The following is a 13694-nucleotide window of genomic DNA, read 5'->3' on the forward strand; positions in this document are numbered from 1 at the left end:
ATGGTATAGAAATCCAAAGAAAGAGAAAAAAAAACCCACACAAACATACATATGACAATGTACACAGCAAGAGAACAGCTGTGAATGATAGCTGCATGACTATCTGAAAATAGACATGGTTGAGAAACTTTGCTTCTTTGCTTCTAGTGACTCTTGGTAAATGATAGGGGAGTTGTAGACCACTGGATAACTGTGGAAAGGTCTTCCACAGAAGGTTCACTCAGTAATTTAAAATTTGAGAGCAAATTTACTTTGTCTTACCTTTATCAACCCTAGCTCCTCCCCTCCTACTCTCACACCCAAATATAAAAGCAACACTGTAAAAAGGAGAACTTTCTCATATAATTTCTATTAACTCATATTTGTAATACTAAGCACCCTTGGGAGACTGCAGTTAGTTGCAGATATAGACAATGGTCCTTATTTGTACAAAACTATTTTTACTCAACAAACAGAAAACACAAAAGCAGCTTAGTGGTCCCAGGTAAATATACTGGTATAATAATTTCCAGAAAAATAAAATGTGCTCTAAATTATGATCATATTAATAAAGAAAGGAAAAAAGTTATATTCTCCACTAAATGATTCAATAAAAATGATCAATGCTTAGAAGAGTCAAAACTTGCTAGTACACCCATTAAAAGACAGCTTAGGTACATGAGAAGTCCCCTTTAAAAAAAAAGTTTCTCTTGATGAGATTGTTTAGTTTAGGTTTAGTCTTTTACCATTGTTACTATGGTTTTACACCAAAAAAGTTACTCTCCATTCAAAAGGGGGAAAAGGCACCTTACATAATAAAAATTAATTATATACACGAACAAAATGAGCTAAATACAAGTCAAGAATTCTGAAAAGTATGGGAAAAATTATTTTAAATAGGTATTAAATAATAGATCTCAAGAGGAAAAATATAAATGTCTCTAATATCTTTACTTTTACTTTTTTTCCAAATTTTAAATCTTTAATAATTAATTTACTGACAGTTCTTCCTCAATACCTTTATAAAATGTCTACTCTTTATAATGCACACCAACATTTTGTAAGATACTGTGCAAAATATTTTAAAGCCCAAAGGAATAAATACAAATTTTTTTTAAACTATGTAATTCCACTCACAGTCATGTTATTTATCCCCCAAAATATAAGTGAACCAAAATACACACATACACAGTTAAAAAGCTACAATTTGTTACGAGTTCACTTCTGAAAGATCCTTCCCTCCTAAGAAGGAAGACCCTAGTCCTTCCATTTGACAATCATGAGCAATAAATACTAACTACTCCTGGCCTCTCTTTTTCCACTAAATTCCAGAGTAGGGGTCAAACCATAATCATTTCTATACCACTAGTGCCAAATAGAAGCTCTTATTAAAAATAATGTTAAAGGAGTCAATAATTGATTATTATTTTTTATCTTCTTAATATGAAAAGAGAAAAACATGGTCCTTCTAAGAAAGAAAGAAAAAAAAAAAAACATGTCTGAGAATTTAATCTTACCCTTCTGGACACTGTGGCTCATCAATGCTCTCACATGTTTCTTCTACCCAACTTTTCTCACCTGAAATATTTTCAAGAAATAAAATGAGGTGAGCATACTTAATGGTGACAATAACTGTGATGCTTATGAGACACAGTAAGATAGATTCTAAAAACAAAATATGTTAAAATATGACAACATGTGGCACGCCACCAGAGAAATACAATGAATAAAGAGAGTTATTCTGTTTTCCAAATGAGTTAATGAGTTGCCAAGAAGAAAACAATGAATGTATAATTTCAAGTCAGCCATCTGTATCTATGTGTTATTCTGCATCCATGGATTCAACCAACTGCAGGTCAAAAATACTTAGAAATACATTTATATTGAACACATGCAGTGTTTTTCTTTTCATTATTCCCTGAACAATACAGTGTAACAACTATATGTATGGCATTTACATTGTATAGATGTTTTAAATAATATGGGATCATTAAAGTATTCTGGAGGATTTGCACAGGTTACATGCAAGTACTGTGCTCCATGCTATTTTACATGAGAAACTTGAACACCCTTGGATTCTGATACCTGCAGAGGTTCAGGAACAAATCTCACATGGACACAGAGGGATGATTAGACTATATTTGTGAAAACTTGAGTAGTTTTCTCATTTTCAAAATTTAACATTTTCAACTATGATTTATAACCATTATTCTACCTACTATAGAAACTCTTTTGGTATTACAGTGTCTTCATTCTCTCTCACATAGAGTCAGGTTCTGTCAAGGAATTTCAAGGAACCCTGTAACTCCTGAATGAGGCATTATAATAACATCAGCTCACAAAATAAGTAATAACTAATCTTTTAAGTTAAACATTGACTTCATGTACTACAAGGGTACTTGGGGCATAAATATCATGCAGAACTGGAAAAGTGGCCTTTCCACAAATTCAGTGTTACGTATGTCGCTATCATCAAAATAAAAGGGAAGGAAGGAGACGGGAGTGAGTGGCTATAGGTAAAACAAAATTGGGCATGTATCAGCAATAATGGCTTTTAGGTTGGGCAATGGAAATAAAGTTCACTACATTATACATTTTCTCTACTTATATGTGTGTTTTAATAAAAAGTTTTTAAAGTACCCTTTCAGAAAATATGGGTAGCTAAAAATATTCTTGCTAATATAAAAGCTGGCATCTATGCAAAGCCCTGGAAGACCTAGAAGATGCCAGGCTGCTGGGGAATGGTGGGTACATGGCAGCCTGACCTTGACACACAGAGCCGTAGTTGATGCAGCAGTCACCCTGGGCCTTGCAGTCATCGGAACAGGAGCAGAGGTTTCTGGACAACCTTTTCTCCCCACACCTGAATTTGTTGCAAGTCCATATATGTCCTAGAAACAAATGTCAACAAAGTATGTGTTATGGTTCCAACACAAAGTCAACACGAATCACTGTCTCCTAGAACAGGAGCCAAAAGAGAGACAACGAACTGTTTCATAACTCTCAGTGACTCACAGAATCTGCCCCCACTGTGGTCGCTCTGCCCTAACAGATATAAAACATGTGTACCCCAATTGTTCGTATTTCACTTAAAACTCAGAATTTCATCTTTTTAAAATGTGGATACATCATCATTATTATTATACAACTCATATGAGGACCCTGGCTTCTTCTAGCAACATTTTCAGGGTTCTCAAAATGTAATCTAAATCCAACGGTCTCTCTTTGTATCCCAAGGCATGTCCAAAGTACATAGAAAATTTTTCTGTTCCAAAGGTTTTATTTTTAAGTTTAAGTGAACATCTATGAATACAGCTTTAATAGACCCATCATTAAAAATACTTATGTATTTCAGGCATCTTTTTGAACTTAGTTTAAGTGCAAATTAAACTACAATGGCTTTCAGGACACTATAAACACAGGCATTTTTGCTATCCATGAAATATTTAACAAAGGCAATGTATGGAAAAGTTTTTTCTCCAAGGATCTATTAAAACATAGAGGCTATTGTGAATGTTTATATGTGCTAAATTGAAAGGAAAAAAATCAAATAAGGATAAATCATATAACTAAAGAATACAGGAATTGTTTTTCTTTCTTTTTTTTTTTTTAATTAATCTTTTCCTAATGTCATGACTCTGTCTTTTCCCCTGCACTTTTTACCTGGTTCTATACATGTCTCCTGGTAATCTAGACAGCAGTTTCCAAGGTCAACGCAGGCAGCATCACACCGACAGTTCCCAAATGTTCTCTCAAAGCAGCGGCCTTTGCAACTTTTCACTGAAAACAGTGAGCACATTAGATGATTCCAATAATGGTTAAATTTCAAGGCAAGCATCAACTTATATACCTAGCTCAAGTATAGAATAAATCCAAAAGATGCTATAGAAAGCACAGATGAGGTAAGAGTCACCTGAGATTCTTTTCACAAATACACACAGGGACACAAACAAAAGGTAATCTATACATATAAATTTACCAGGCTTGGGGTATGGCTCAGTGGTAGAGCATCTGCCTGGGATGCTTGAGGCCCTGGGTTCAATCCTCAGCATCATGGGGAAAAAAATTAAGAATTTTATCTCTGTCATAAACAAAAGAAAATTTTTAAAAAATTCATACAGACCTTGCCGGGTCTGAAAAAACTAAAATACTTATAGTCTGATAAAAATCAAAATAAGGAATGGTTCTGAAATTTTTATGCTATGAAAAGTTAGCTAATAAGCAGCTATGGGTTCCCCTAAAATTTCAAACTGTGTAAAAAAAAAATTTAAGGTGGCTATCTAGGAATATTTCAGAAAGGGAAATATCTGATTTACCTCACTGTGATCTTGGCATGAAGTAGCTGTACAGAACATGCTTTCCAGCACTGACCCTATCATGACCTGGGACACTCTTCATCTTCAGAGATCTGACTCCCCCACAAGGTTTACCCAATCTCCCCAACCCAGACCCATCTTCTCTTTTTAAGTTTTATAAAACCACATACTTCCCCTTGGATCATCAGATTTCTTGGTTAATGTCCCAGATTTGTATTTTGTATTAGACATCACACTTCCTAAGAACAAAGGCTATATCTGGATTTTCTTCAGTACACTGTATCCCTAACATGATGCAGGATGTCTGACGTGGAGTTGGCACTAACAAGTTTTTGCTAAACGGATAAATGGTGAATATGGAAGGAAAATATTTTTCATTAAAAACAATAATTTGGGCTGGGGATGTGGCTCAAGTGGTAGCGCACTCGCCTGGCATGCGTGAGGCCCAGGTTGGATCCTCAGCACCACATACAAATAAAGATATTGTGTCCACCGAAAACTAAGAAATAAATATTAAAAAATTCTCTCTCTCTCTCTCTCTCTCTCTCTCTTAAAAAAAAACACAGTAATTTGACTATGTAACTCCTTACTAAATCCCTTGAATAATCTGGGGTTTTATTGTATTACCAGAAAATTAGGATAATGAATAAAAGGAAAAAAAAAGTAAAATCATGGTCATCCAACAACCACAAAAAAGGAATAATCTTACATCTTAACTTTAGTAATGGTCTCCTGATTCAACAAGATGACACTGCCTTGGAATTTAACTCTCATTTGGAACTGGAAAATCAGGCAATTTTAGGAAGAAGGAGTAACAACAATAATTTCTAGGATTAAGAATACTAACTTTCACATCCAGACAGTGGTGATACATGCCTATAATCCCAGTAACTTAGGAGGCAGAGGCAGGAGGATCACAAGTTCAAAGCCAGCCTCAGCAAAGGAGAGGCACTAAGCAACTCAGTGAGACCCTGTCTCTAAATAAAATACAAAATAAGCCTGGAGATGTGGCTCAGTGGTTGAGTGCCCGTGAGTTCAATCCCTGGTATTCCCCACCAAAAAATTATGCTATGCTCATATATAAACATACCACAATGAACCTCCTATTATATATCATTATAATGCATTAATTAAAATATTAATAACAATAATAACAGACGGGAGATCAGTAGAATAGAGCAAACAGATGGGGGGGTGGAGATAAGGGAAAGGGAGGTACTGGGAAATGAGACTGATCAAATTACGTCATGTATGAATATAGCCTAATGAATTCTGCTATTATATATAATTATAATGCACCAATAAAAATAAAAACATAATGCAAAAGGTAAATACAATTACTATGTTCCACTCTTTTCAGCAGTATATGGCATCTTAACAATCACTAAAATTTTTTTTAAATAACTGTTAAAATTATAGAATAGTTGAATAGGAGGGGGTAAAAAATTGTTCAGTTTTCAAAGTTGAATTCCCAAGGAAAACCATCCAAGATTTTATAGGGGAAAAAAGAAACACCAAAGCCAAAAGAATGAAAACTATGATTTACTGTTTGGTTATTTATAGTAATCTTATCAATGCTGGGTAGATTTCTGCATTTTGTTAGTAAGAGAAACATAATCAGAAGCTTAATAATTTCATGATTACTTTGAAACCAACAATATCTTGCAATTTTAAAAACCCTAAGATCGGATACTGATCAGCTTCTGGTTGCCTGGGATTCTACCTGGTCACTTAGCAACCTCTGAATCTGCTTCAGCAACTAAATCCTTGGGGGAGAAAGAATCTCAAGAGTCCCTAGAGGGTGGGGGCTGCTCTAGGGACACAGCACAGAACCTGCTAGCCCTGTCTACATTCTTCATTGTTCTCAAGTGATTTTTTTTTAATTGTTTTGGGAGGGTTTGGATGAGGCTGAACACAAGTACACACACACACACACACACCACGCAGGCAATACTAGTTACCTTCTTTGGCGCAACTTGGTTTCAACCCAAATATACAACCAAGGATTGTTGTTAATACACATACTGACAAAACCTGTAAGGGGAGAAGAAGACAATTAGAGAGTGTCAAAATCCTTTTTGTCCAAATGCTGTCTTTCTCTAAATGTTTTTAAACTTGCTAGTGCTGTTTTGTTTGCTGATCTGGCTGCTGGCCACAGGGATGTCTTCACTATTTGAAAATTTCAAACTGTATTATATACTTGGATTCACCTATTGTCCTGAGTACGTTGACTTCAATAAAAAATTCACTTACATGTCAGCAAATATTTCTAGATCATCCAAAAGTTATATAATGAGAAACTCCTAAGATAGTATGATGAAGTAGTCATAAAAATTACAATACTTAAGGAAAGCAAAAGGAAAATTTATTTAGAGACTCAATTTCCAATTTATTAATGCATTAAAGGCAAATGGGAGCATTATACGCCTCACTTAACAGTGAACATCACAAACTTAAGCAGAACAACCTCCTATGTGCAGTGTGTGGGCCAAGCACTGCGGAGGCTTGCTCCTTTCTGGGCCCAAATATTGCCACACACAGGTGGTATGGTTTGGGGTAATCATTCAGCCTCTCTAAGCAACAGTTTATTCATCTATAAAATTAAGGGGTAGGACTTCGTGGATCTCTAAAATCTTTCCAGGGTTAACATTTGCCACATTCTCATTCTCAATTGTATATGTCTAATGGCAAAAGGGAACTATCAGATAAAGCTTGCACAAAGAAGTTCACAAGGATAAAAGGAGACAACAAGGTATCAGAAGGGGACACTCAAGGATTCTCCTAACATTCAATGGTAGTGTAAATGGGCACAATGATAATGGAAGGGTATTTGTCAAATACCTACCGAAACCACAAAACCCATTTTACTATGAGTTTTGAAAGTATAGGGAAATGAAAAATAGTAAAACCAATATCTATTTAGTATACTATAATTTAAAATAGTAAAATAATGGATCTTAATTTTTTGCTTCTTTTTAAAACTTAGCTAGAGTAGTTTGAACAATATTTATTTTCTTCTCACCCATCATGAGTGAGAACCTTTTGTATGCCCTGAGGAATTATCACATTCCTTTCTAAGCTTAGCTCTGTTTTCAGCATTTCAACCTTTGTACTTTCAATATCATGAACCATCTGCAGGGTTTGTTTCCTATGAAGTTCTGTCCCATGTCACTTTCTCTGAGATACCTTCTTCCTCTTTGTCATAACCACACTCCTCATATACATCCATAAATTTGCTTCCACTAAATTCCTCTGGCTTGTATCTAATGTACTAATCTGTGGTGGCAGCAGCTTCCCCATGGTTGGCTATTTTATCCATAACTCCATTTACATTCAACTAGAGTTTCACTTCCAGCATCATCACTTTTCTTTACTGTACTTTCAACCCCTCATTCAATTCCCTTTTCAATTACACACTTCTATAGAGTATCATGTAAGCTTACTATGGGGAGGCAGAGAAGCAACACAACTACATGCCTTGCTGCCTGTGTGTGAACAGACTAAAAGATGCACAGTGGCTAGCCACTTACAGACTTTGAAACAAAAGTGCTTGGCCACTAAGTAGGATAAGCACCTGTTATTTACATAGTAATTCACAGATTGATGAACTAGTAGCCAAGTTTGTGCTTTAGGCCATTACTCACAGTAAATATACCTGAGTAGCTGAAATTTGAAGCATGTTGTGGGGAGCTGATAATATTCAATCAAACAGTGGTAACTGAAAATGTGCATGTCAGAGAATGAGGAAGCTAGCACTAGCAGTACTCTCACAAGTGGGCAACACAGTTACGCAAGGACATTTAAAAATGGTTTGTATTCATTAAAAACAAAAACAAACAAACAACAAACCAGAAGCAGCCTAACTTGTTTTGAAATTGGCTTACCAAGTCATGTTTTGTCTACACAATGGAACACTCTCAAGGGATTAGCCTCAGAGATAGGCATCTCAGAAGACAGGGGGGTGGAAAAAAGACTCACACATTCACAAAAACCTGAGCAAGAAGAAGTTGGAAGCAGATGATGATAAATCTCCTTAATTTCCTTGCCAGTAAGATTCATCTATTGGCAGTGAGAAAGTCAAGGTGGGGCTCTGAGGAAACAGAGGGGACTTAGGACTTCCGGGGGAAGGATGGCAAAAAATCAGGGAGGTCAATGAAAAGCAAGTCAACAGGAGAAAGTAAAAAGAACTTCAAGAGCTGGGAGCCAAGCTTAACCTGAAATTATGGACTGTAGTGAACCCGAATGGCCTGAAACTCTAGGAGTTGAAATGGGGAAATGGAGTTAAAAAGATGATAGGACCAGGGAAATTTGAAGGCAGGCAAGAAAGCACAGATAGACAGGGAATCAGGAGAGGGTGGGCTGGTCTAACAGGACTCGGAGGCCATGAGTAAATGTAGGAAGAAAAGGAAAACTTTGGAAAGATTTGGTGGTAAGCAAGTATTTAAACTGCAACCATTGGTTTAAATTATGCCTGGTGTATGTAGCTCTTTACTCGCTTAAGTAGCGGAAGATACATGCTGAGGTTTTAAAAACCACCTCTTCATTGTTAAACAAAAGTTACTTAGATTTGATTTTTATAAGATAATGTATATCACAGAACTGAATCAAAATCATGATCATACTGTTACTTCTTATGTGTACTCCCACCCATAAAAGATGAAATTTGGAGTATTACTACTCTGTTACAAAATAATCAATCAAAATGTTTTAGTAGGAAAATTTTCTTCAGCAATTTTTGAGTTATGAAACCTTACTCAGTTTCAAGTTTATTCTCAAAGCTCTCTAATTCAGCATTGTCAAAATCCACCATCCCCTTCATTATCTCTACACCAATTTAGGCATTTTAATATTTTCTTTGCAATTATAGAGAAAAAAAGCATTTTATCTTAGAAATCTTGAAGCTGGAAAACAAAACAAAGTTGTTGAAATTTTTGCCTCCATGTTAAGAGAATATTTTTTTTGGAGTTTCCTGCTTGTTTTGTTAGGGTTCCTAAATCATTGGTATTTCTTACACATTTAGTGAGTCAAGAAAAATAGACAATTTTAAAAACCCCTGTTTTTTCCCCTCACAGGCATTAATTTAACGTGTTATTATTCTTTCTTGAATGCCTACTGCTGCATTCTCTGGGCTAATACAATGAAAGTAACTCTGAACCCTATAAAGAAACAAAAGGTGAGGGCAGTGAACATTAAAATTAATGACTGCAATGGAACCGGACAAGAGCTACAGTAGAAATATATAAAAAATACTAACAGCAGAGAGGAGAACAGCAAAGGAGAAAAGGGTTACAAAAGGCTTCACAAAGAGACATTGAGAACAAAAACAAACAATAACAACATAAAAAAGCATTTCCCACCTTTAGCAATGAACAAATGTTTGAGTAACTGCCAAAATGCACAAAAGTAGATTCAGTGGGAAGTATCAAAAAAATGGGGGTGAAATACCTAATTTTGGATTGTATTATCTAGTCAGGGCAACAACTCTGGAAGGATACCCCATGTCAATAATAAAGATATGAAACAGGGAAAAGCAACCTAACAGTTCATCTCTGCAGTGACAATATATACAATAGTGCTTCAGATGAAGCCATAGAAGGACAGAAGACAAGACCAGTGTGGGAAAAAATAATAACAACTGCAACTATATGACTGACAGTTCCACAGCACATGCTCAGTGTCAGGTGGTTCTCCAATTATATTAAATTACTTACCATACAAGATAGGTTATGGTGATTATACCAGTATAAGGAAACTGAGCTACAGAGAGGTTAGTAACTTGTCAAGAACCATGGAGTGGAAAACAAAAGCAGCAAGATTTGAACTCAGCAGGTAGGCTACAAAGGGCCTGGGGCAAGCAGGGGAGTGGATGGAGAGGCTGAAAGCGGGCTGAGGCCTTGGAGCAGCCAGTGAGAAGTTGTTGGGGCATTTAATTGCACAAGTAATACGACTAAATGTACAAGTTCTAGAAAGATCCTCTGGCAACACCATGAAAGGCAGGGGTCCACATGGGCAATGAGGGCTTGTCCTTACCTGCCCCACTTCTCTCAGGAGATGCTCCATGCTCCTCTACGCCTTGCCTCACCCCAGTTAGAGCAGCCCTGGACCATTCTCCATGAGATTTGTTTATTTATCTGCCTCTGACTAACTAAGTTCCAAGGAGCCATGAATTTATTTATTCATTTCTGTATTTATTTATTCATTTCTGTATTTTTCTGTCTAGCAGGATGCCTTGCACACAGTAGACTTTCCACAAATAATCATTCAGCTCAAAACCATCAGGCAGTGATTTAAGTGAACACAATTTTGAAAGAAAAGCATGATCCCCTACTTTTCCTCATCTGATGTGACAAAAGATCATTGGTTCATTAAGGGCTTTTATGCCCAAGGATATCTATAATAAATATACAAGCAAAAAAAAAATTAGGAAATGGTAGATTGCCAGATTTGGTAATGTGATGGATGGAATAAAAATCCAGTCCTTTGTGAAGATGAATTAGCTAATCGCATTGCCTATCAGACCTTTGACTTTTGACAAAGCTGCATGTTTTCTGGGGGAAAAAAAGTGAGAATTCAGTTTATTGCAGCACTGTGAGTCTTCGGGAGATATTCCTTCCTGGAAAATGAGAATTGGACCCTGATAAGTAAATCCACTTCTAAGCATTACAAAGTTCAAAGCAGATGCTAGAATCTTTTCTCAGAGCAAGTTCCTAAGTCCACTCAAGCAACTGTTCAAGTCTGCTTGGTCTCTGAGACACTCAGCATCATTTTAGTTATTTTTGACATTTCTGAAGGAGATCTTTACAAACTGCAGTGAAATTATATGTGAAGCAATTTATGGAATCAGTTACATGAAATGGGGGAAAAGAGATGTCAAGTCTGAACAAGCTCACCACGCAGAGGCAAACCTGACACTCAGCCTCAGTGAAACACTAACATTCTGAAGCTGCAGACATCTTCCTGGTGCAAAGATCTTCCACTGCAAAGCAACTGAGGTTCAAATCCCACTTCTGCCAATTCATTTATTCAGCACTTAACAAACATTTCTTGAGACCCTACATGTTGAGCACTCACCTAGTGCTAGGGATAGAGCAGGAAAAAAAAAAAAAAAAAAAAACAGGTTCAGGGCTCTTGTGGGGGTTATACTGTGGCAAATTCTAGAAAACACCAGCTGTGAGACCTGTGAATGTTTTATGTCCTCATTAAGCCTCTCTGGTTTTTTTGTTTTAATCTATAAAAGGGTGCTGATACCCACCACACAAAGTTGTCAGCAGCTCTGGCCAGAATGTGTAGAAGATGCCTAGTTAGGTGTATGGGGCCAGAAGTGCTTGATAATCGACAGTTCCTACTGGGAATATCCAACTCACAGAGAGGACTGGGCCTACTAGAGATTCTTCCAAGAGGACAATAAAACACCACCATTTCTTTTTCTTTTCTTTCTTTTTTTTTTTTTTTTTTTTTTTTTTTTTGGTACTGGGGATTGAACCCAAGGGTGCTTAATCATGGAATCCCACTCCCAGTCCTTTTATTTTTTTATTTTAAAACAGGTTCTCACTAGATTGCTACAGTTGTCTTTGAACTTGTGATCCTCCTGCCTCAACCTCCTGAGTTGTGAGGATTACAGTCATGTCCCACCATGCCCAGATGTTCTTAATCTTGGAAGATTTTTTTTCTGGGTACAGAATTCCAGCTTGGCAATTATTTTCTCTCAGCAGAGTGATGACACTATTACACTATCTATGCTATAATCACCACTATTGAGAATTTAGCTCATAAAATTTAGCTCCTCCTGTCATAGTTTTGAAAGAAATCATTTTTTCCTCTAATATCTTTAAATTTTTTAAAATTTTTACTTTTATGTTCTGCAGTGAGTTCTGATGTTTGTTGATATATTTATTTCATTAACTCTGGTTAACATGCAAGGAGCTACATCCCAGGATTGGTGTCTTTCATCAGTTCTAGAAATGTATTATCTCTTCAAATAATGTCCAAAGTAAAAATAGGTAAGAGGGATAATAGTCACAGAAAACAATAAACTATGAAAAATGACCTAGAAACTTTGTAGAAAAATCAAATAAAATACTAGAAATGAAAAGTAAAATGAACAAAATTCAATGATTATGCTCAACAGCAGAAGAGACACAGTGGGAGGGAGAATTAGTGAGCTGGAGGATAGATCAGAAGACAGTTCCTGCCTGTAGCCCAGAGAAAAAGGTTAAAAGAAATTATGTTTCTTCCAACTCACTATTATTTCTTCCATAGTTTCTTCAAAAATCTTCAAATGGTTCTGTAATTTGTGTCCAATAATGGGTATAATGGAAGTCTTTGCTTTTACTGTGAAATTTCTGCCTTTTTTTTTTGGGGGGGGGGTCATGTGCCATTTTCTTTTGTGATTTTAGTTATGTTCTATTCATTAACATTAAAAATTTTGAGAGCTGGGGTTGTGGCTCAGTGGTAGGCCACTTGCCTTGCATGTATGAAGCCTTGGGTTCAATTCTCAGCACCACATAAAAATAAAGAAATAACATAAAGGTATTGTATGAATATACAACTAAAAATAAATTTTAAAAAAAATTTAAATTTGAAAACTCATTAAAGCCTAAGACAAAGATGTATTCTTAGAGAAAGGATTTATACTGGTTTCAAAGAAGAACCTTGGGGAAACTTCAAGCTTGAAACCATCTTCACAGCTTGAAGAAAATAAAGTGGGATCAACTTTTATTGTCTTTATATATAAAGAATACATCATAAATTACACAATAGCTATGTCCTTGACTGGTTGTTCTAACTTTACAAAATATGATGGATGTGCAATACAATGTACTTACAATAAAATACATGCCTTACAGATATACAAATGTGCAACAATTTCTTATAGACTGAAATGTTTATTTAAAAACTTTACCTTCATTTCTGAGTTACGATAGTCTCCGAAAATAGATCTTTTATATCTCTTCCTCTCCGTCCCATCTTCAACCTCATCAAATTCAACTGAAGAAATTTAATGCCTGTCTGTACTGTGCCAGGGAACACATAATAATAATAACTGTCTTAGAGCAGAATATCCTTCATTATCACAATTATGTCAGTCTTGGCAATTATGAGAACAGTAATTTTTAAAATTGTCTCATTAATGGGTCCTTAAAAACCACAGAAACTATTATAGAAGGATTTAGCAACTTATAACTAGTATAGGCTGAAGGTTACAATGGTGGAAAAGGAAGTACTAAAATAAAAAAAAAAGGTAATGAAAAGTTATTTTATAAAGTTGTAAGCAATTGATAAACTACAATACACAATGACAACAGAAACCCAAATAATCTAGCTGGGTGTGGTGGCACATTCCTGTAATCCCAGTGGCTCTGGAGGCTGAGGCAGGAGGATCAAGAATTCAAAGCCAGC

The 13694-nt window shown here is 35.9% G+C and overlaps 1 protein-coding gene across 1 annotated transcript in view; it reads right to left on the minus strand.

Moving 5' to 3' along the window:
- Positions 1–13694, minus strand: part of Enpp1 (ectonucleotide pyrophosphatase/phosphodiesterase 1) — a 70513-nt gene that overhangs the window by 35003 nt on the left and 21816 nt on the right. Inside the window, exons 2-5 of the mRNA XM_026380876.2 lie at positions 6257–6329; positions 3643–3759; positions 2745–2870; positions 1497–1557 (exon numbers count right to left, since the gene is read on the minus strand). Of these exons, the coding sequence (XP_026236661.2) occupies positions 1497–1557; positions 2745–2870; positions 3643–3759; positions 6257–6329 (377 nt within the window). The remainder of the gene's footprint in view (positions 1–1496; positions 1558–2744; positions 2871–3642; positions 3760–6256; positions 6330–13694) is intronic.

Source organism: Urocitellus parryii, chromosome 8, assembly GCF_045843805.1.
Source record: "Urocitellus parryii isolate mUroPar1 chromosome 8, mUroPar1.hap1, whole genome shotgun sequence".
Lineage (NCBI taxonomy): Eukaryota > Metazoa > Chordata > Mammalia > Rodentia > Sciuridae > Urocitellus > Urocitellus parryii.